Source organism: Drosophila bipectinata, chromosome XL, assembly GCF_030179905.1.
Source record: "Drosophila bipectinata strain 14024-0381.07 chromosome XL, DbipHiC1v2, whole genome shotgun sequence".
In the NCBI taxonomy this organism is placed as follows: domain Eukaryota; kingdom Metazoa; phylum Arthropoda; class Insecta; order Diptera; family Drosophilidae; genus Drosophila; species Drosophila bipectinata.
This window is the reverse complement of record NC_091734.1, coordinates 14,902,831-14,922,343: the sequence shown is the minus strand read 5'-3', so window position 1 is coordinate 14,922,343 and position 19,513 is coordinate 14,902,831. Positions and strand designations below refer to the sequence as shown.

The window sequence follows — 19,513 nt, the reverse complement described above, 5'->3', positions numbered from 1 at the left end:
GCTTGAGGAAATGCGTCCATTTATATAGTAAATATATAATATATAATCAAAATGATAACACCTTCTTCAAGGGAATAAAATATAGATCTTACTCTTTGAGAGATTATTGTTTTTGGAAGCTCTATTCCCTCGGATTTACGAGATATACCCTACTTTGTGAAGGTACATTTTCAATTCGAAAACATTTTATTTCAAAGTCGGTTCAACGATCGAGATTTCTTGAAATCGGCTCAACCAATCAGTCTGAAATTTGTATACAATCCCATTGGATACATTTCCCAAAAAATAAAAGAATAACTAATTTTTTAAACTGTTTGGCGTTAAAATTACAGACAAAACGAGATATTTTTAAAATGTTCATTATTTAGTTACTAGGCCCACAAAAGCGAAAATAAAACATGAACAAAACAAAGTTTATAAATACGCAATACATAAAAAAAAAAAAAAATTTCTCTTGAATTGGAATGAATTAACAAATAAATAAGTATTCGAACATAAATCGATTCCTTTTACCTTCAAAAGGTGCTTCAATGAACCCTCAACTCTGTTAGAAAATCAAATTATTTTCTTTATTCGATCGATAAATATATACAGATATATATAGACCGCTATATATATATAAATATAGTTTCCATTCTGGTTGGTATGGTTCATGCTTTGTATTCATGGCATAGTCTTCTGTTTCCGTAACTATGAGTCTGCCGCGCTTTTCGAAAGTCTCTTGCAGCGAAAAGGATAATAATTCATTATTTTTGGTGTTGAAACACAATACATACACAATTCATGAGTGTCTGGGATATCGTTTGGAATATCGTCTAAATAAATACAGATGCAAGGAAATATTCCCAATTTCGATTTCTTTCGTGTGCAGTGTGTTTGAAAAGTTAAAAAAAAAAAAATTAATTTTGAAAAATAATTAATACTTAAAATCAAGTATCCTGGCAGCATAAACATATCTTTTGGAATGGCAGTTTCTGAATATAATTTTAATCAATATTAATGCTTTTTTAAAAGCACACTGCACACCTAGCAATTACATCTTTGATAATAGCTTTCTTTTACTGATTCTTTATATAATATATATATATATGTATATGCTTCTATTGCAAAAAAATATATATGTAGATTTGAATATTCTTAGCTTCTGGTCATAGATCTCGGGCCGAGTGCTCGCCTCAGTTCGAAAGAGTGTAGAGTTCTGAGTTGGAAGCCATTGTTTTCAGATTAGTCGCCCTAACTATACGGGTGTGTTGTATACATTCGTGTTCGTACATGCTCAGACATGTTCAAGTGCGCTCCAGGCTCCGCTGATTCAATTGTAAATACAATCTTCCGCATTCTCGCTCGCTTCTCTCTTCTCGCTTAGAAATATAAATATATGTTCTGGCTTTATAAATATGCGATTTGTTTCGATTTCGTTTATGTATATATTAATATGTATATAAATTGCTAAATACATTTAATTGCGCTTTACACTTTTACACTTTTGTTTTACGGCTATTCTGGCATTATTCCGAATAAAACACATTACGATCGGGGGAAGGGGGAAAAAAAAACAAAACAAAAATTGGTTGTCTCTATGTGAGGTGTGTGTGTATGTGTGTGTGTGGTGTGTTGTTGTTGGTGTAAGCTATTTCTAACGGTGTGGGTGTACGCCGTACATATATATATATATATATAGTGTTTGTGTGAGTGTGTGTGTGCCGTAGTATCCATACGCCGAATAACCCACAAGTCCTACTAACTACGCGCCCCCCGCAACGTTTCCCACGGCTCTGGCCTCGATCCAGTCCCGGGTACGGCTCTCCCAGCTCCTGCTCCTGCTCCTCCCGCGCCTTCTGCGTCGTCTCACAGGAGCCACCCTCTCCAGACGCCACGCCATCGCCTCGATCTGATCTTCCGTCCAACTCCAGTTCCGGTTCCAGTTGCAGTGCCATTTACCATGCCGGAGCCGCTTTCAACTGCAGCATTTCCGACGCTTGGTGCCCGGGGTGTTCTTCAGGTGGATCGTGTCCTTCTGCTGCTCGTTGGAGGTGGTGCGCAGCTTGTGCTGGAGCACCTGCTTCGTTATCGACAGGAACATTTCGTCCACGTTGATGTTGTCTTTGGCGGATGTTTCGAACAGTTCGATGTCCATTTGTTTCGCGAAGCGCTGCGCGTCCTCGGTGATCACCACCTTCCTGTCCGGATCATCGTTCTTGTTGCCAACTGAAAGGACACTAGATAGGATCATCCTTTCCCAAATCCGTTACTCCTCGCACTCACCTAATACTTTGTTCACCACGTCACAGTTGTTTTGGATCTCCTCCAGCCAGCGGCGGACGTTCGCAAAGGACTCCCCGTTCGTCACATCGTAGACCACAATGACGCCGTGCGTGCCCCGGTAGTATGTGCTGGTGATCGTCCGGAACCTCTCCTGACCGGCTGTGTCCCAGATCTGGAGCTTCACTCGCAGTCCCCCGATGTCCACGGTGCGGATCTTGAAGTCCACTCCGATCGTGGTGATGTAACTGCCCGAGAACGTGTCGTCCGAGAAGCGGATGAGCAGCGATGACTTGCCAACGCCTGGGGGGAGGAAGAGAGTTGCCGATTAAGTTACTTTCTGGCGGGGATTCATTCGTTTATGTGGAATGCCTTCGATTACAGGAGACTGGAAACTGGAGCCGAATGAGAGGGGATGGGAGCTGTAGTGGGAGTGGTGACGGATTACTTCCTGCCCCTCGTTAGTCAGAATTAGTCACAGTGCGGTTTTCGGGAAATCTGGTTGGCAGGCTGCCCTGGTCGGCTTGGAAAGCTGATCCGCTGAGACCGTGCCGGGCCCTGACTGGGGTTAGCTTTATGCTAAGGTTTTAAAAATCAATTAAGGGGTGGTCGTAACTCAAAAGTGGATGATTAAGATCTCGAAAAATATAAAAAAAAAGCTAGAATCTAATAAATTCTTCTTCTTTGCGTTTCTTCTTCTAACTCTAACTTTCAATAATCCTTTTTTTGAAAACGATTTTCAAAAAACTCAAAACGGAAAATTGGAATTGGAACTCGGAATGGGACTACATACAAGAATCCTATGAATTTCTTGAAAAAGAAACCCTTTTTTAAAGGATTTAATAATATTTTCTTTAATCTTCTTATAATTACTGTGATTTTGAAGGTTGTTTTGCTAAAATTTAAATGCTTCAAAATTACTATTATAAGAATCTTTTTAAGCTTAAAAGTCTTAAAACTTGGAATTCTTCTATTTGAAAATATATTTTTTTTCAATAAAAACCTCTTTTGCTTCAGTTTTAAAAAAACTTTTGTCTTTTTTCAAAGTAGTTTTAAGACATTGTTCTTTTTTTTTATATTTTAAGGCATTTAAATGAAATATATTTAAATTAAAAATACTGACTAATATAGTGGTCAGGTCGAAAAATGTATTAAGCGAGTTTATAAACCACAAAACCCTGAATTGGAATATGAAAATAAATAGTATTTTTAAGAGAAAGCTTTGTTTAATGTGTATTCTTCATTTAGGTCGAATTTTTAATAATATGTTTAATAAGAAGATAATAAGAATGAACTTTTAAGGATATATTAATAGTAAAAATTGACTAACAAACTAGTTTAATTCAAGAACAATTCCAAAAACCTTTTTTTTAACTATATATACATTTTAAAACTTAATTCTTTAAATTTTCAATTACGTAGAAAAATTTTTCAAGATATGTAGATATTATATAGATATTATGTAGATATTATATATAATATATATTTTCCTCCCAAGCCCTTTTATTTAATTTTTTGCTGAGCTCTGTGTAAATATAATATAATATAATACCCATACTGTAATCAGTGAGTATGATTGGGACTCTCGTTATTAGAATTATTAATAATTAAATAGATGTTTAATGGCATTACATAGTCTAGGGACTAGACTCTAAGCCCCAAAGTTTCACATGAGTTGGGGTTGGCTTTATTTAAAACTTAAAAACAAGTTAAAACTTTAGTAAGCAGTTTCTAATAATTACTTTTGATAATATTTTATGATTTAATGATTATTAGTTACTTAACAAATTTTGTTTATTTTTATTTTTAAACATAATTATTAATCAAGGAAGCCCCTTTCTGCCTCGTGAGACTGTTCTTTTGGCTGCCAAACAAAATGCATATTTTTCGGCTGTGCTAACTGGGCTCCCCCCCTCTTTAATTGGGACAACAAACTCAAAATCTATATCCGCGGCCGCCGGGTATGATTGGCTATTTTTAAGTCGGAAAACCTGGGAAAAACTCACCGCTGTCGCCAATTATAAGCAGCTTGAACAGATGATCGAAGCCGCGTGCCATTTTCGCCTTGCTGTTGTTGTTTTTGTAGCTTGGTGTTTACAGCTCGCAGCTTGCAACAATGCCAACAGAGAAAAAAAAAAAGATATTTTTCGCAAAAAATTATAAAATTTTTTTTGTTGCTAGTGCTGCTGTTACGCACACACCCACAGCAGCAGCACACACGGATGCCGGCTTCTCTTATTTTTTTATTTTTCGTATATGAATATTTTTGAGATAAACTGTTGTTCTTGCTTTCTGGTGATGCTTCTACTGATGTTGTTGTTGTTGCTACTGCGTGATAAGCTGGCTATTGTTGTTGTTGTTGTTGGGGGGTCTGTGTCAATTTATATAAGTGTTGTTGTTGTTGTTGCCGCCCGGCTCTGGCTTGGCTGCCTTGTTATTTAATTTCCCTTGATTAAAAAATATATATTTTTGGGCTCTGCCGCTGCGCTGTTCTCCTGTTTTTGTTTCACTTCCTTTGCCGCTTCTGTTGGTGGGTTTTTTTTTTTCTTAGCGTTCTGTGCGTTGACTTTTATCAGCAACTGTTAGGTGTGTGGGCGAGCTGCATTGTCAGATGCGGCTGCTGCGCTGCTGCGGCTGATGCTGATGCTGCCGCTTCTTCTTCTTCTTCAAACAGCTGGGGTGGCGCTAGGCGGAATGATGGGATGGCTTGGTGAGCGATACTCCGGTGTTGCGGGTCTCGGGGCTCTGGGCTTCACGGGCTGCAAATTGGCCAAGTCCGCCTCCCTTGCAATTTTCTGGCACAATCACACACACAGGCACACACTCCCCTACACCTACACCGCTCGGTCTCCCTCTGTCGCACCCTCTCGCTCGCTCATGCACACCCACACACGAACACGCAGGCCAGGCTGATTGCTGAATTTTGTGAGTGGAGTTTGCTGCCTTTGACCGCGCTGTCGGCTCAAGCTTTCATCTCGGCTGGGCTGTTGGGGCTGCGGCTTTTGTCTCGGCTCAGGGTCGTCCAAGTCGGTCCTTAATTTACAATTGTATTCTGGATAAACTATTACTAACGCACAAATACATGTAAAACCAAAAAACTATATGCTCCAGTGTGGCCAGCTTGTGGGTGCGTTGCGAATATCGTGTTATCGCCACGTTGTCACGGCCGTGTTATCGATGGGCGAGCGGGCGATTTGCCCTCCACAGTGGGCACACACTGGTTGTTTAATTTCATTTTTTTTTAAACCCAAATACCCCTCTAATTAATATTTGCATCTCTTGCTTTATATTTGCTAATTTTTCATTAAAAAAAGACAACAAAGTTTTTAACGATTTTTATATTGTCATTTGATTTCAATTGCTTCTTAAGTTTAATATTTTTTAACAACTATTAAGGAAACCATAGTTTTTGATTATTCGTTACAAAAAAAACTAAAAAAAAATAATAAGTTAATTTAAATGAAATGGATTAATTTTATTTTAAATAAAAAATTTGTTAATACTTCCGTTGCAATACTTAAAATAATATTTTAAATAAACTTCAAACTTACTCTTAGGAAATAAATAAGAAAATCCATTGCCTGTTGGTTACTATTCATCGCACAGCAATTTTGTAAGTAAAAAATAGTCTTAAATAATATGTACAGAAAATATACAAAACCTTTCAAACTTCAAGATATGGGCACCATAATTTAAGATCTAGAAACAAAAAAATTAAAAAACTAAAAGCCTTGTCTTCCCTCTCTTTCGCTTAGGAGCATCTTCAGCTATCTCGCTTAGACTGGTGCTGCAGATACCAGGATATATACATACTTATGCAATACGTTGGTTGTTAGTGTTATTATTGGAAAGGTTAAAGATACAAGTGTTAAGCATGTACAAATTCCAAATAACAGGGTAACGCGTAACAGGATAATTTTGGAAATGATAACAGTGCTTGCTATCCTGGGAAAATTCTTGTCCTGAGAGATACAATTGCGGAATGCAATTCCTCATCGAAATCCTCGGCGAGTCCTACTTGCCAAAACTTAACGCTACAACAGGATAATTTAGGGAATGATAACGAAGCTCGCCATCCGGTAAATGTAAATGTTTAAGTATTTCAGATGAATAATTCTTGAATAGTTGCTTGAGAAACTGAGCCTATCTGCGGCGGCCCCTGTAGAAGGGCAAGCGCCTGCGGGTCCTGTTTGCCACACAGGATATGTCCAGGTTCGGTGGAGCCAAGTCGTTCAAGGAAGCGGATGCTCCAGTGGTCGTAAAGCGACGAGCACGCGCTCCAGCACTAGTGGACGCGGCATCGTTCGAGTCTGCTTGTGTGAGCAGCGGCTGACGGCGATTCTGAATACGGGCCGAGGAGCGAGTGGCAGCCGCCACTGGCGAGAGGGAACGCAGAAATTGACGTGGTGTAGCCAAGGGGTCCTCTGGGGCTGGCTTATCCTCCTTATTCTCCTCATCAGATGGAGCTAACTCGGTTGCCGCCGGAAGAAAGACTGTGAGCGACCTTCTCTGCGAGCGGCGGAGAGCCGCCGTTGGAGGGGCGTTCTCCTGGTTGCTCAGGGAGCGCAAATTATAGCTGGGCGTCTGGGAAGTACTCGGAGAATTGGAGCGGCGAACATGGCGGCGGCCCACAGAATTCGAATACGCCAATAACATGATCCTGTCATCATCAGAGTCAGATTCTTCCATGGCCTCTGGCTTATTTGGCTGCTTCTTTTCATCTTCTTCTGTATCTTCCGCATCTTCCGCCTCCGGGACATAGTCCTCGTCTCTAGCATTGTCATGGTCGTCCTGTTCGTCCTGGCTCTCCTGCTCCTCAACCTGATCCTCCGGGTCGTCTGCAACCTGGATACCTTCGGAGACTGGGCTACAAACCTTGCATGTGTAGGTGTTCTCGTCCTGGCGGCTGCAGAAGGGGTGCGCAGGATTCGCCCCGCATAGGATGCAGTACATCAAACTTTCAGCAAATACGTATCGAGTTCCACATATGCAGCGATCGGCGGTGCACATCTGATCCCTTTGAGTCTGCTCCACATAAGCATTCGGATCAGATTCCCAGGAAGCGTCACTAAACGGAACATGCGAATAGTAATGTCGAATCGTTTCAGAATTGGAGCTGGAACTCACCTATTTGGCACTGAGATCCCGCGCAGAGCTACGTCATTAAATACAGTGTTGTTGTTGCACAACGGGCATTTGAAAAAGTATCCGGCTGAGTTTGCATACGACTGAAGGCAGTGTCGGTGGTACCATCCATTGCGACAGCAGGGTGAGTGGAGCATGGTGCTCACATTAAACCGTTCCTCGCTCCCAGCCAGGCGATCTTGGCATATGACGCAGTCTTCGTTGGGAGCGGGGCGGTAGCGGTAGCTGCGCACATGCTGGTGGCAGTATGATTTGAAGGTTCCGCGAAACTCGCTCTGGGTCATGTTGTCGTACCCGCACTTGGTGTGAAAGGTGCGTCGGCATGCCGGCTGGCAGCATCCAATATTCGCTCCCGGTTCGTGGCAATAATAACAGATCAGAGAGCGACAGCGCTCGGCCTCCGCAACGATGTCATCCGGCATGAAGCACAGGATTCCTTCGTCCTCGGAGCCACACTGCTTCAGATTTGAGCTCAAATACTGCAAAAACCCGTAAAGTTCCGCGTAAAGCAATTACGAACTCATTCGCGGCACAGAAACTCACCAAGCAATTTGTATGCATCCACATATTCTCGTGTTCCTTAACTGCCCCGAAAATTAATTCGTCCTTTACATAGCTACGACACAGCACGCACGGCGCCATTATGTGTTTTCCCTTGTGTTCGGTTCACAAAAAAAATATCTCCCAAACCGAATTGTAGGTGCACATCAAAAGAATAACAATTTGATTGTGAAGTTTCCAGCTCGGGCGTCCGACCCGCCAAAAGTATTTATCAAAGGTGACTCCGTTCGGCAGTGTTGGGAAGTGAACGAAAAAGTGTTCGTACAGCCTACTATTGCTATCGCTACTCAAAACAAGAAACGGTCTTTGGAATATATTTATTGAGAAATAAATTTTGTTACCACGTATTTGCGAAATTCACACAAAGAACTGAAATTAGCTTGGATATGCAATTTATTTCGCCTAGAAGGTAGACCATTTCTAAGAGGACTTTTCGATAGTGCCATCGATATGCAATTCCCACTATGTGGCATCACCGTTGCAGTAATTTATCGACCTATCGATAATAATATAAAACCAAACAATTTCGCTGTTGCAAGTGGATTTGAATTTGGAAATCATTCTGCAGCCATGTCGTTGTCCCGCTTGAACACATTTTTGAAACTGGCTCCCACCGCGACTGGTAGGTGTCGGCTGGTCAACCCTGGCCGGCCGATAGGAAATGCTGGCCGCCCCCAGAGTCCGGGGTTCGTGGAGAGACCTTCGAAGCACTCCTTGATCTCCCTGAGGATTATAGAATTCTACAATCTCCCTTATTTATTGGAGGCCTTCACCTACATCCACATCTGCTTGTTTATGGCATTGAGCTTGGTGGGCCGATGGAGCTCCACATGGAAGACGAAAGGCTTGGGAGTACTGATGACCAGAGTCTTGAAGTGGTGGCCATGGGCGAGTTCTGCCTGGGCGGAGGATGGAAGGCGTTGCGTAACGCTTGTATCTTTTAAAAGAAAGGTAGTTGGGAAAGGTGGGCCATCTAGGAGAGAAGTTTCAGATTAGAAAGGGCCACAGAGAGATTAGGAGGAGTGCAACCGGTTAAGATGGCAAATTTTCCGTTGGGGCATTGTCTCTCCGGGCAAAAGGCCATGGAGGGATCAGCGCCAAATTTTGGCGAAGAAAAGAAATCGAGAAAAACTACCAATTTTCCGGCGGGAAAACGGCCCGAGTGTGACCCAGGGTACACCGGGGAGGCGTCCGGCGACCCCGGCGCGGTGAACCGGAGCACTTTTTTTTTTTTTTAATCTATTTATTTATTTATTTCGCCAACGGACAAATCCTTACATGGCTACATAATAACAACTTACAAACTAATAAATAATACTGCAATACTAATAAAAACTTAATAAGTGCCTGATCAACATGCGTTTTAACACACCCTTATCAGAGCCCCACTCAATTCGGAGGCTAGGCGGCAAAGAATTAAAATAAGAAAGAGCCTGCTCAATCGGCCCATTTAAAAGATAATTGGCCTGTGACACTTGACCCGAAAGGGGGCAAAGGTACGAAGATCCCTTTAAGGAACATTAAAATTAATGAGTCCCAATAAAAAAGGACAATCAATGTTATCAACGACTAAACTGTTCAAAAAAGTTAAAGCTGCCAGTTTACGTCGATCCTCCAACGTGCAAACATTCAGAAGAAGGCAACGGCTCTGGTATGAAGGAACAGGATCCTGAAACCTTAGGGGCAGAAGAGCAAATTTTAAAAATTTTTTTTGGAGTAAATGGCATTAACCTGAAATCGGTTTTCAAAAGCTTCAAAGCAGTGCTTAGAGAAGACCGCTAAATTAGTTGCAGTGGACCTCCCAGGCAAAAACCATGCTGGTTGGGGGATATAAAATTGCGAGCCAGAAAAGTCAATTTTTTAGTTACTATCCGCTGCAGTATCTTAGCGACGTTGCAAATTTTGGCTATATGTCGATAGTTGGTAACATCAGACCTACTGCCACTTTTGTGAATAAGCGTTATAGAATTAATCTTCCAAGGGGAATCTACCAGATGAGAGCGTCAAGGAGAACAGCAGTTGAAGGGGAGTAAAAAGGGAAGCGATACTCCTCTTAATTGAGCTGGAAAATCATCGATTAAAAAAAATTTTCTCACACCATATCATATTAAAATATATTTATTTATTAAAAATAAATTAATAGAAGGTGTAATTTATTTATAAAAAATTACGCTTTGTGTGAGATCCATAGTTTTCTTTAATAATATTTCAAAATTCAAAATGACTCTTAAATACTACTCTTATATTAAAAATGAAACTTAAAGCTGGTGTTTCATAGAACGCAATGAAAAAATAATTGAAACGAAAATAACAGCAACGAGTTTTACTCAACAAAAACAAAGCGAAAAAAGAAAATTAAAACTAAATCCAGTCATTTTTGTTTAGAAACAAAATCATGTTAACATTCTTTTGTTTTAGCGAGCTTCGCTTCTCGCTTACGAGAAGTCCTGCTTTGCTGAACATTCTCTCACTTTCTGTGAAAGTGGCCGGTACGCAAAAGTATTTAAAAATGCACTTTTTAAATGCATTGTCTGTTGATATCTGTAGAAAGAAGAAATTCGATTTTTAAGATAGTTACAAACTAAATTGTTAATTTTTTTTACCTTCCAGTAATCTAATGGATTTTGAGCAGGGTCCAAATTACTAGCATTTAAGTAATGCCGCAATGCTAATATTGAATCCACGCGAGGGCTTTGGACTTTGTACGATTTGCTTGATTGTAAAAAGCTAAATAAAGCGGTGGTTTCTGCAGCTGGTTCTGGTGTTGGCGGGCTAGAACATGTTGAAGACTTTGTTAGAGCGTTGATGTGGGTCAGTTCCTCCTCTAAAGATTTCACCGCTTGGAAGGAGTTGAACGAATTCCAAAATCCTTCCTTCTTGAAACGAGGGTCAAGAATTGTGGTCATTCTTGATACTGATCGACTTTTAAAGGGGACCAATCTTCTATTGACCCCTTCAAGTAGATTTTCACAGGCATCTTGACCCACCTTAGTCTGGAGCGTTGATCTGAGAGCCGTTAGATTGTCCAAAATCCCACAAACCACAGGAAACCGACGACACAGTTACTGAAGAACTTGACGATGTGTGTACTGTCGCATGCTCAAACGGTGATAGAATGGCCTTTAAATCCCCTAGAATGGACACTTCATCCGCCGTAAGCGGCATTAACCCTTTGGGCGTGTTGAGGAGCACACTTGCGATGGCAACCTTTGTTAAAAGTATCCTCTCTACCATATAGAAGGCGCTGTTCCACCTTGTGGGACCTTCTTGTTTTAAACTATATGGACGTTCGGACTCCTGGGCCTCTTCCAACTTGGCATACGCAATTGTACTACTTTTAAAAAAAGATAAAATTCGCTTACATTTGTCCAGAACGGGCTTTATTTTTTCCGCTGCCAAACAGTCCTGGACGGTCAAATTAATTAAATGGGCAAAGCATGGAATATGTCTAATTTGCAGTATCTCACATGCTTTTAACATTCATCATCACATCTAAAAAGGCAGACAACTTTGCCTTCTTTTCTTTGAATGCATTTTCCAAATGAACGTTCCTTAACGTGGCTCGTGAAGGCAATTCGTACCTTGGATCGAGCTGGTTTACAAAATTGCGGAAGCCTTTATTTTCTACCACTGATAGAGGGCGCAAGTCCGAGCAAATGTACTCGCATAAGGCACTGACCAGTTTTTGCTTTCTATTCGAGGACATATCATATTTTTTTTTATGAATGGATGTATCCTCTTGAAGTGGCAAGACAAGTTGCTCGTATAGCCACTTGTTTGGTATGTTTTGCCACATTTAATACATTTGGCTGTCCTGCCATCAGTCGACTTGTCAAAAAAGTTCCATACGGAAGATTGACCATATCGTCCAAAACGTCCATGTTACTCACATTGAGAAAAGGCTCAATGCTAAGAAGAGTTTCATAATCACTCCAAGGAACCTTCGGCTCCAAGTTAGAGGCAAAGTATTCTGCAAAAAGATCAGAAACGCCCTGATCCGAGTCGGCTGCTAAATTACCATAACATATGGATGAAGGTATGTCCGATTTTGACTTTTTGCTGTTAAAAAACCGCCAAAAAGCTTTAGGATTGGATCGAAGGCTAGCTTCAACATCGGATATATACTGATTGTAGAGGAACTTATTAAGGAAATCAAATTCCCGCTTAAATTGCCGGTACAGCTCTCCTGCTCGAGTCTCACCTGTCATTATAAATCGTTTGTAGTGCTTATCCCTTCTATTCTTTAAATTTTTTAAACCTTTTGTATACCAGGGAAGCCTATAGGATCTTCGTACCCTCACAGGGGCATAAGTATCAATAATATTAAAAAGGGCAACCAAGAACTTAGTATAACAATCATCGATTGAGCCTTCCGAAAAAAGGGAAACCCAATCAAAGGCTGAAATAGAGGCGTTAATAAGTGACAAGTTAGTATCATTCAGATGATAATATGGAATGGGGGCTGCAGAAGGCAAAAAACTATAAAACTCAATGTTAATTACCAACGGCTTGTGGTGCATATCACAAGGACTTAATGGTACATTGCATAATTCTACTTTACTATTAATCAAATTATTTAAAAATATAAGATCAAGAATTTTGGATAAATCATTAAAAATACTATTTACTTGGGAGAGGCCCACACTAAAAATATCATCTAAAACTACAATTTCATGACTCTGGTGAACGTTGCTAGGTAGCATGCAGGGAGATTCCGGGTCCAGACAATGGAGCTCAGGTTGAAATCGCCAGCTACCATCAAAGCGGTAGGGTCCGACGTTCTAGCACAGACACTAGTGATGTTTTCCATATGCGCATGATATATACTAAATGCGCTGTTCGGAGGGATGTATGATGCAATGATGACGAACGGGCCCTGGAAGCCCTGGATTGAAACAGCAAGCTGATCCAGTATAGGGTCGGCCACCGGAAGGCGCAGTGGTGTAGCCTGAAGAGATCGAGGGATAGCGATGATCACACCTCCACCTCGCCCACACTGGGTACTCAATGCATCTCGGTCTTTTCGAAATACATGGTACAAGTTAGGTTCGAAGAACTCAGAGGACTTTCCACAAGGATGATTACATCAAAATCGCAGGCAGAAGAATTGAGGAATACCATCCGGGTCTTGGTTCTCATTCCCGATATATTTTGGAATAGAACTTTTAGGCTTTTATTAGGGTCCAAGGACGACGAGTAGCTACAGTCCAAACTGGGAATTGGACGGCAAGGCGGTGATGGTGAAAGTGCACTCCTGGTACTGGTGCATGTGGAGGCATATCCAATACGCATAGCTTGCAAAATAGCCGACAAGGACACATAGAAATTTCCATTAGACCCATCAGTAGACCTGCGAGAGTCCAGTTGCAAGGCAAATCCAGTGCCAGGTGAAAACATTGAGCTTTCATAGTCAGGCACACCCAAACGCAGCAAAGATCTACCCACACGTCCAAAACGTAAATAAACATCTTCCATCGGCGAAAAAAAGATAAGATGAGCGATGCGCTGCCAACGTCTCGATTACCATCGTCTTGTTGTTGCTGGGCATCCACAAGTGAAGATAAGAAATAAACAACTCGCCTTGAAAAAAGTTGTTGTAGTTGAAGAATATCGATCAGCAAACGAAGCCAATTATTGGAGGAATTGAAGACAGACGAACTGCAGCTTGAGAAGAATAAGAGGTTACGCTTACTGGGGTTTTTTTGAAGATTGCGGTAAAGGTAGAATCGCCGGGAGGTCAATAACCTTAGCAGGCTCTCTATGAACAAACCGGCTGACTTTTACCTACATAGGCCAAAAATCATCATTGAAGGCTGTAGGGAAATTTTGATCCGGAACTCCCAATTTAAAGTTGACGAACTTGAGGGCGTTGATGTCAGCATTCTTTTTGGATCAGCCTTGATCAGGGTAGACTTCGCGAATTTACCAATATGAAGGTATTTTAAGGTGGGAAGCACTTGAAGCTGACAGCCTTCTTCTTCCTCGGGACAGATCCCTTAGATGCCGTTGGGGCCTGGCCCAGTGTAGCCTTTGGTAGGTGCTCCCAGTGATGGTAGGCATAGAAGGGGAGCAACAGCATGGACTCCAGCCGAAGAGGCGCGTCCAGCGGGCACAGCCGCTCCATTTACCAGGGCATGATCCACTTTGGCATAGGCTTTCGAAAAGGGATTCTAGATCCAGAACCTTATGATTCAGCTCATCAATTTTGGAATGCGAATCATTTCCAATGACGCAGCTATCACATTGCCGCATTAAGTTCGGAATGTTAATAAGTAGTTGTATAGCCTCCGGAGGCTAATCCACACAAGCGGTCCGGCAGATCGACGCGCACCGAGTAGGCAGATCCTACTAAGTCTCTTCATACGTTCCAAATTACCGTGCAATTGATGTTCATCAAACTCACACGCTGGATGGAAATGAATAGATAATATTTGAATAAAAATATTTGAAAAACACCTTTTCATGAACTTGCAACTTGTGGTTGACCTTTCTTGAGAACTACCCATATACTTATAGATCTGAAAATGTATATGTACATATATGTATGATTCTGGGAATCATGGCTTTTGTGATACCATTTGTAAATGTTAATAAATCTTAAATTTCAATTCACCCCACCCTTTTCGGGCATTTATTCGAACTTCGTTATGGACACATAAAGGAAAATATGTGTCCAAAAAATATCACTATCAGTAAAAGCATACATTTTAATGTCAAAATTTGCAAAAAAGTTTCAATGTCATAATCACACTGAGCCCCGATTCCGCCTCCCTCAAAAGATAAGGAGAATGTCTAAATTGAATATTAAAGAACTTCTTCATTAATGCCTATTAGCTTCCGCGAAATCTGAGTCTTTTATTTGCAACTACGATACATCTCTTGATTTAGGAATTATTAACAGTTCCCAAGAACCGAATTAGTGTTAAGTGTTCTTTGGTGTATTCACTTTTTGGGTATATATAAGACCGAAAATCGTACATTTCGAAAAGAATAGCGGATCTTCTCTCGTCAGGGAAGCACCAGTCAGCTCCTCGCCAGTGGATTAATCCTCCTTGATCAGTTATGGGAAAGGATCCTTCTGCCGTCATTTTGACAACGGCACTTGCATTTTGTGCGTTTTGTCCTTTCTTTGCCAGGTGCGATGAGACCGAGCTTGATATCAAAAAAGGCATTGAAAGTTTGTCGAAAATCCTGGTGAAATATCAAGCCGAGTTCGACAGGAAGGTGAAGTTTGCGGAGCTGCAGGATGCCATCGATGAGATTGATAAAGCCATGCTGAGATACAAGGGCAAAGCCAAGGACAAGCTGCCTCAGATTCGCCCTTTGAACTCCCAAGCCCGTCTCACCTACCAAAACTGTGTGGGCTCAGTTTTCGATTGGTGCATTTCCTCCACCGTCCCCTTTAATATCTTCATCGATAAAATTGGGGACAGCAAACTGTCGGAAACGAATAGGATTCTAATCTGGAACCTGACCGTGTCTACTCTGGAATCGGGCCTCACAAAAACCGGAAAATCTTTGGAACTCCTCTCCAATGTCCAATACAAAACTGCTCAGCTCAAAAATGCGTTTAAAGATATTTCGCATGATGTCCACGACGATTTCGGCCCAGGGGGCTTCTATAGCGAAGAAAAGGTGGATCTGCAGAAGAGAATCAACCCTCACTCTGTTGATTCTCTTGGCGCCTTGTTTGATGCGATCGGTTTCCTGGTTTTTGGACCGATTGGTGCTTCACTGGGCTTCACCTATGCCTTTGCCGCGTTTGGTATCACCGATTTGGTTCATTGGAAACGAATGAAACCTTACCAGGAGCAAGTAGAGCTTATTGAGCATTTCTTCACGGACCTGACGCAAAAGATTGAGAATGCCACCGAAAAAGTGAAAGAAATGGAGAGTGACCTGGAGGAGGACAAAACCAATGTTCAGAAGCTCCGAAGAGTAATTGCAGGCCCCAATATTGTACGTTTTTCCCCCAAAAACGCATACTCATTCTTTTCAAATCTGTAATTTTTATATTTTTCCTTATTTTAGAAAAAAGAGATATTGGCTCTTCGATTTATTCCTAACATCCAGAGTCTAAAGGATAGCTGCGCCGAATACGTGAACATGATGCTCCCTTTTATCAGAAGATCAGTTCAGTAGCAATTGTTAATTATAAACAATTGTTAATTAATTATATAAGCAATATACAATTGTTAATTATATAAGCAATTAATAAACAATACGGTGAATAAAGGTCAAAAAAGTTACTTTCTTAGTACCTAAAAGTATTACCCTTTATCCATAAGCTGTTTATACCCTTGCAGAGGGTATTATAATTTTGGTAAAAGTGTGCAACGCAGTGAAGAATGTGGAAGACTCTAGCCCAGCGTTCTGAGTCTAAGGAAGAGATAAGCTTGTTGAGATCAGGCAGATTGGTTCTATCCTCAAGCCCGCTTTCTCCCTTTGAAGATGAGATGCTGGTAGCTTCGTCTTGGAAAGAGGCCATACGAATATTCTTCCAAGAGGCCATCCCGTCACTTCGGCTATAGTGCCTGACTTTCATGAGAACCTACACTCTCGGCCTTGGGTGCTAGGTGCGAAGATCCGTTCCCAATACTGCCCTATTGCGGGAGGAAGACCGTTCCAAGGATTTGGAACAAATGCATCTGCTGCAGCCTAGCACAGACTAAATCATTGGGCTCCACGTTCAGCTTATCTGCGACAAACTTTCACAGTGCATCTGGTTGGGGAGACGTCGCGAATTTACCAAAATGAAGGTATTTCAAGGTGGGAAGCACTTGAAGTTGAGCGCAACTGGGTGCTTGTCCCACAATGCGTCTATTGGGGTTTATCCGCTTCTTCCTCGGGACAGCCCCCTTAGATGCCGTTGGGGCCTGGCCCAGTGTAGCCTTTTGGCTCCCAGTGCTGGTGGGCATAGCAGGGGGAGCAACAACATGCACCCCAGCCGAAGAGGCGCGTCCAGCGGGCGCAGCCGCTCCATTTACCAGGGCAAGGTCAACTTTGGCATTAAGGCTTTCGAAGCGGGACTCCAGATCTAGAACTTTTTTAAATCTATATATATAAAAGAACAACGTGTTTTATGTTACAACACTTATAAATCAAGAACGGAAGAACAGATTTGAGTGAAAATTGGTAGGGAGGTAGCTTAGAGCCAGGAGAAGGACATAGGATACTTTTTGTCCCGTTCGACAGCGTTCCTCCCTGGCCCATACTTTTTTATTTAGGCAGACAGCTAAGAAGAAAATGTCAAATGTCAAAATGTCAGTTACAAACGAAGTCAAATTCATAGTCAGGCTCTCAAATTTAACAACGAACCAAAAAGATTGTGTTGCGCTTCCGGGAAAGTGAAATTGCCTCAACTTGAAGCACCACTAGAGCCTCTGCACTCTCTATTGATATTTGTAAGAAATCAATATTAAAACTATTTCTATTAAATAAATAATTAACAAGTGGATTGAAGTGAAGTGAAGTTTAATTAATAATGCCGCGACCAAGACGATCGAATATTTCCCGACAAAGCCGTAATGCAAGAAGAATACAAAATACTGCATATGAAAGGACTGAAGAAGAACGAGAAATTGCACGTGAACAGAGCTGCAATAGTAAGGCTCGACTTCGTGCTTCTCAAATAGATTTTAATTTGCGACGAAAAATTTTAGCTGATTTGAATCGAGCTGCGTTTCGATACGATTGCAGCAATGATTACAGCTTGCATCCTAGCGTTTGCATTGGGCAAATGGACGTTGTTTGCGAGTATTGTGGTGCATTAAAGTTTTCCGGAGAAACGCCTGGATTATGCTGCGTTAATGATAAAGTGAAGTTGCCAGTAATTCCAAGATCTGCGGCTGCCGACGAAATAAACGCTTGCCTCAAATCGTCAAATCTATGGCGCTATGTGAAGAAACTGCAGCTGATAACAAACATGAGAGTTACATTACTTAATGATACATCTGCTGAAGATTTCTCGGAGCAATTGCTGACTATCGGTAATGGTCAAGTACCTGTCGATGAATCGAGCGGATTAATATCATTTCCAAATAATTTTTGTAATTTTGTCTCATCAAAAGACGAACTTATCAACAATGTATTTCCAAATATTATTTCTAACTACAAAAATAATGAATGGTTGAGTGAGCGAGCAATTTTAGCGGCTAAGAATAAAGATGTAGATGACCTGAACTACATAATTCAAAATAAGATCATTGGAACAATGCATTCATTCAAATCTATTGACTGCGTCACAAATGAAGATGAAGCCACCAACTATCCAATTGAATTTTTAAACTCTTTGGACGTGCCTGGCTTACCACCGCACAATTTACGCCTAAAGGTTGGCTCCGTAGTAATCATGCTTCGAAACATAAACCAACCAAAACTGTGCAACGGTACGCGTTTGGTGGTTAGTAAATTGATGAACAATGTAATTTACGCTACGATAATGATAGGAAAATTCAAAGGTGAGGAAGTTCTAATTCCGAGGATCCCGATGATCCCAACCGATATGCCGTTTGAATTTAAAAGACTTCAATTTCCGATACGTCTTGCATTTGCCATGACAATCAACAAATCACAAGCCCAATCCTTAAAAGTTTGTGGTTTAAATCTAGAACATTCATGTTTTTCCCATGGTCAATTATACGTGGCATGTTCACGGGTCGGAAAACCATCTGCGTTGTTTGTTTTTGCGCCTGATAATAAAAAAAAAAATGTCGTGTATCACAAGGTGCTTGAGTAAAGAGCAACCTATATACTAAAATACAGAAATAATAATGAATGATTAAGGAGGAGAAACAAAGAATATTGTATACCCACAAGTATTACAGAATTTAATTAATTTGAAAATTATTATTTTTTGTTTGACTTATTTTTTATGCGTGCAACAACAATATGCCACAGCGAAACGTGGCAGGGTACTGCTAGTTTTTAAATAAAAACTTTTAAATAAAAAAAAAAAGAAATCCTAGAATAAATTGTTAGTCCGCTAGCCCAACCCAATCGAACCATTTCATATGTTCGTTTATATGTTCGATGTGATCGCCATGTAATTTTATTGCTTTTATATGAAAATCTTGCTCATATGTGATTTGTTTTTATTATTTTTGAAAAGCCCATTCATTTAATCTTTTAGTTTTAATTCTTTAAATTTCTCTTGCCACATATAAATATTTTTGACATTATTAGATTTACGTTAGTATTTGCTCCGTATAATTAATTATAGTGAACATGTATGTTTTAAGACTAACGCAAATTTTTTTATATTTCTGTTAGTGGGTAAATAAATATTTATAATGTGTTAAAAACACCTGTTTTGACCCGACTTAACAGTCCCCCTTGAGACCGTCGAAGCAGGGGCTATCACGGACATAATGGGTTTTGACCCCAGGATTTGGATAGGTGGGCAAACCAAGTCTCGCAACATCGGAACCCCTTTTCTTTTTTATGTAGATTCCCGGAATCAATTCACCCGATGGCCGAGATGACTAGCCGATCTTTTACCAAGAGAAGCTTGAGTAGGCTGTACGAACACTTTTTCGTTCACTTC

The 19,513-nt window shown here is 40.9% G+C and overlaps 3 protein-coding genes across 3 annotated transcripts; 1 reads left to right on the top strand and 2 right to left on the bottom strand.

Annotated features, from left to right (window-relative positions):
- Positions 1-1,403: 1,403 nt before the first annotated feature.
- Positions 1,404-5,378, bottom strand: Rab35 (RAS oncogene family member Rab35). The gene is made up of 3 exons (XM_017245296.3): positions 4,269-5,378; positions 2,266-2,565; positions 1,404-2,208 (listed from the first exon to the last, which is right to left on the bottom strand). The coding sequence occupies exons 1-3, from the start codon at positions 4,318-4,320 to the stop codon at positions 1,958-1,960; spliced, it is 603 nt and encodes a 200-aa protein (XP_017100785.1). The 5' UTR covers positions 4,321-5,378; the 3' UTR covers positions 1,404-1,957.
- Positions 5,379-5,716: 338 nt separating this feature from the next.
- Phf7 (PHD finger protein 7) lies at positions 5,717-8,185 on the bottom strand. Its single transcript, XM_017245249.3, has 3 exons — positions 7,951-8,185; positions 7,390-7,886; positions 5,717-7,330 (listed from the first exon to the last, which is right to left on the bottom strand). The coding sequence occupies exons 1-3, from the start codon at positions 8,047-8,049 to the stop codon at positions 6,406-6,408; spliced, it is 1,521 nt and encodes a 506-aa protein (XP_017100738.2). The 5' UTR covers positions 8,050-8,185; the 3' UTR covers positions 5,717-6,405.
- A 6,517-nt stretch (positions 8,186-14,702) lies between these two features.
- Positions 14,703-16,128, top strand: LOC108127925 (uncharacterized). The gene is made up of 2 exons (XM_017245255.3): positions 14,703-15,927; positions 16,000-16,128. The coding sequence occupies exons 1-2, from the start codon at positions 15,031-15,033 to the stop codon at positions 16,108-16,110; spliced, it is 1,008 nt and encodes a 335-aa protein (XP_017100744.2). The 5' UTR covers positions 14,703-15,030; the 3' UTR covers positions 16,111-16,128.
- The last annotated feature ends 3,385 nt before the right edge of the window (positions 16,129-19,513 follow it).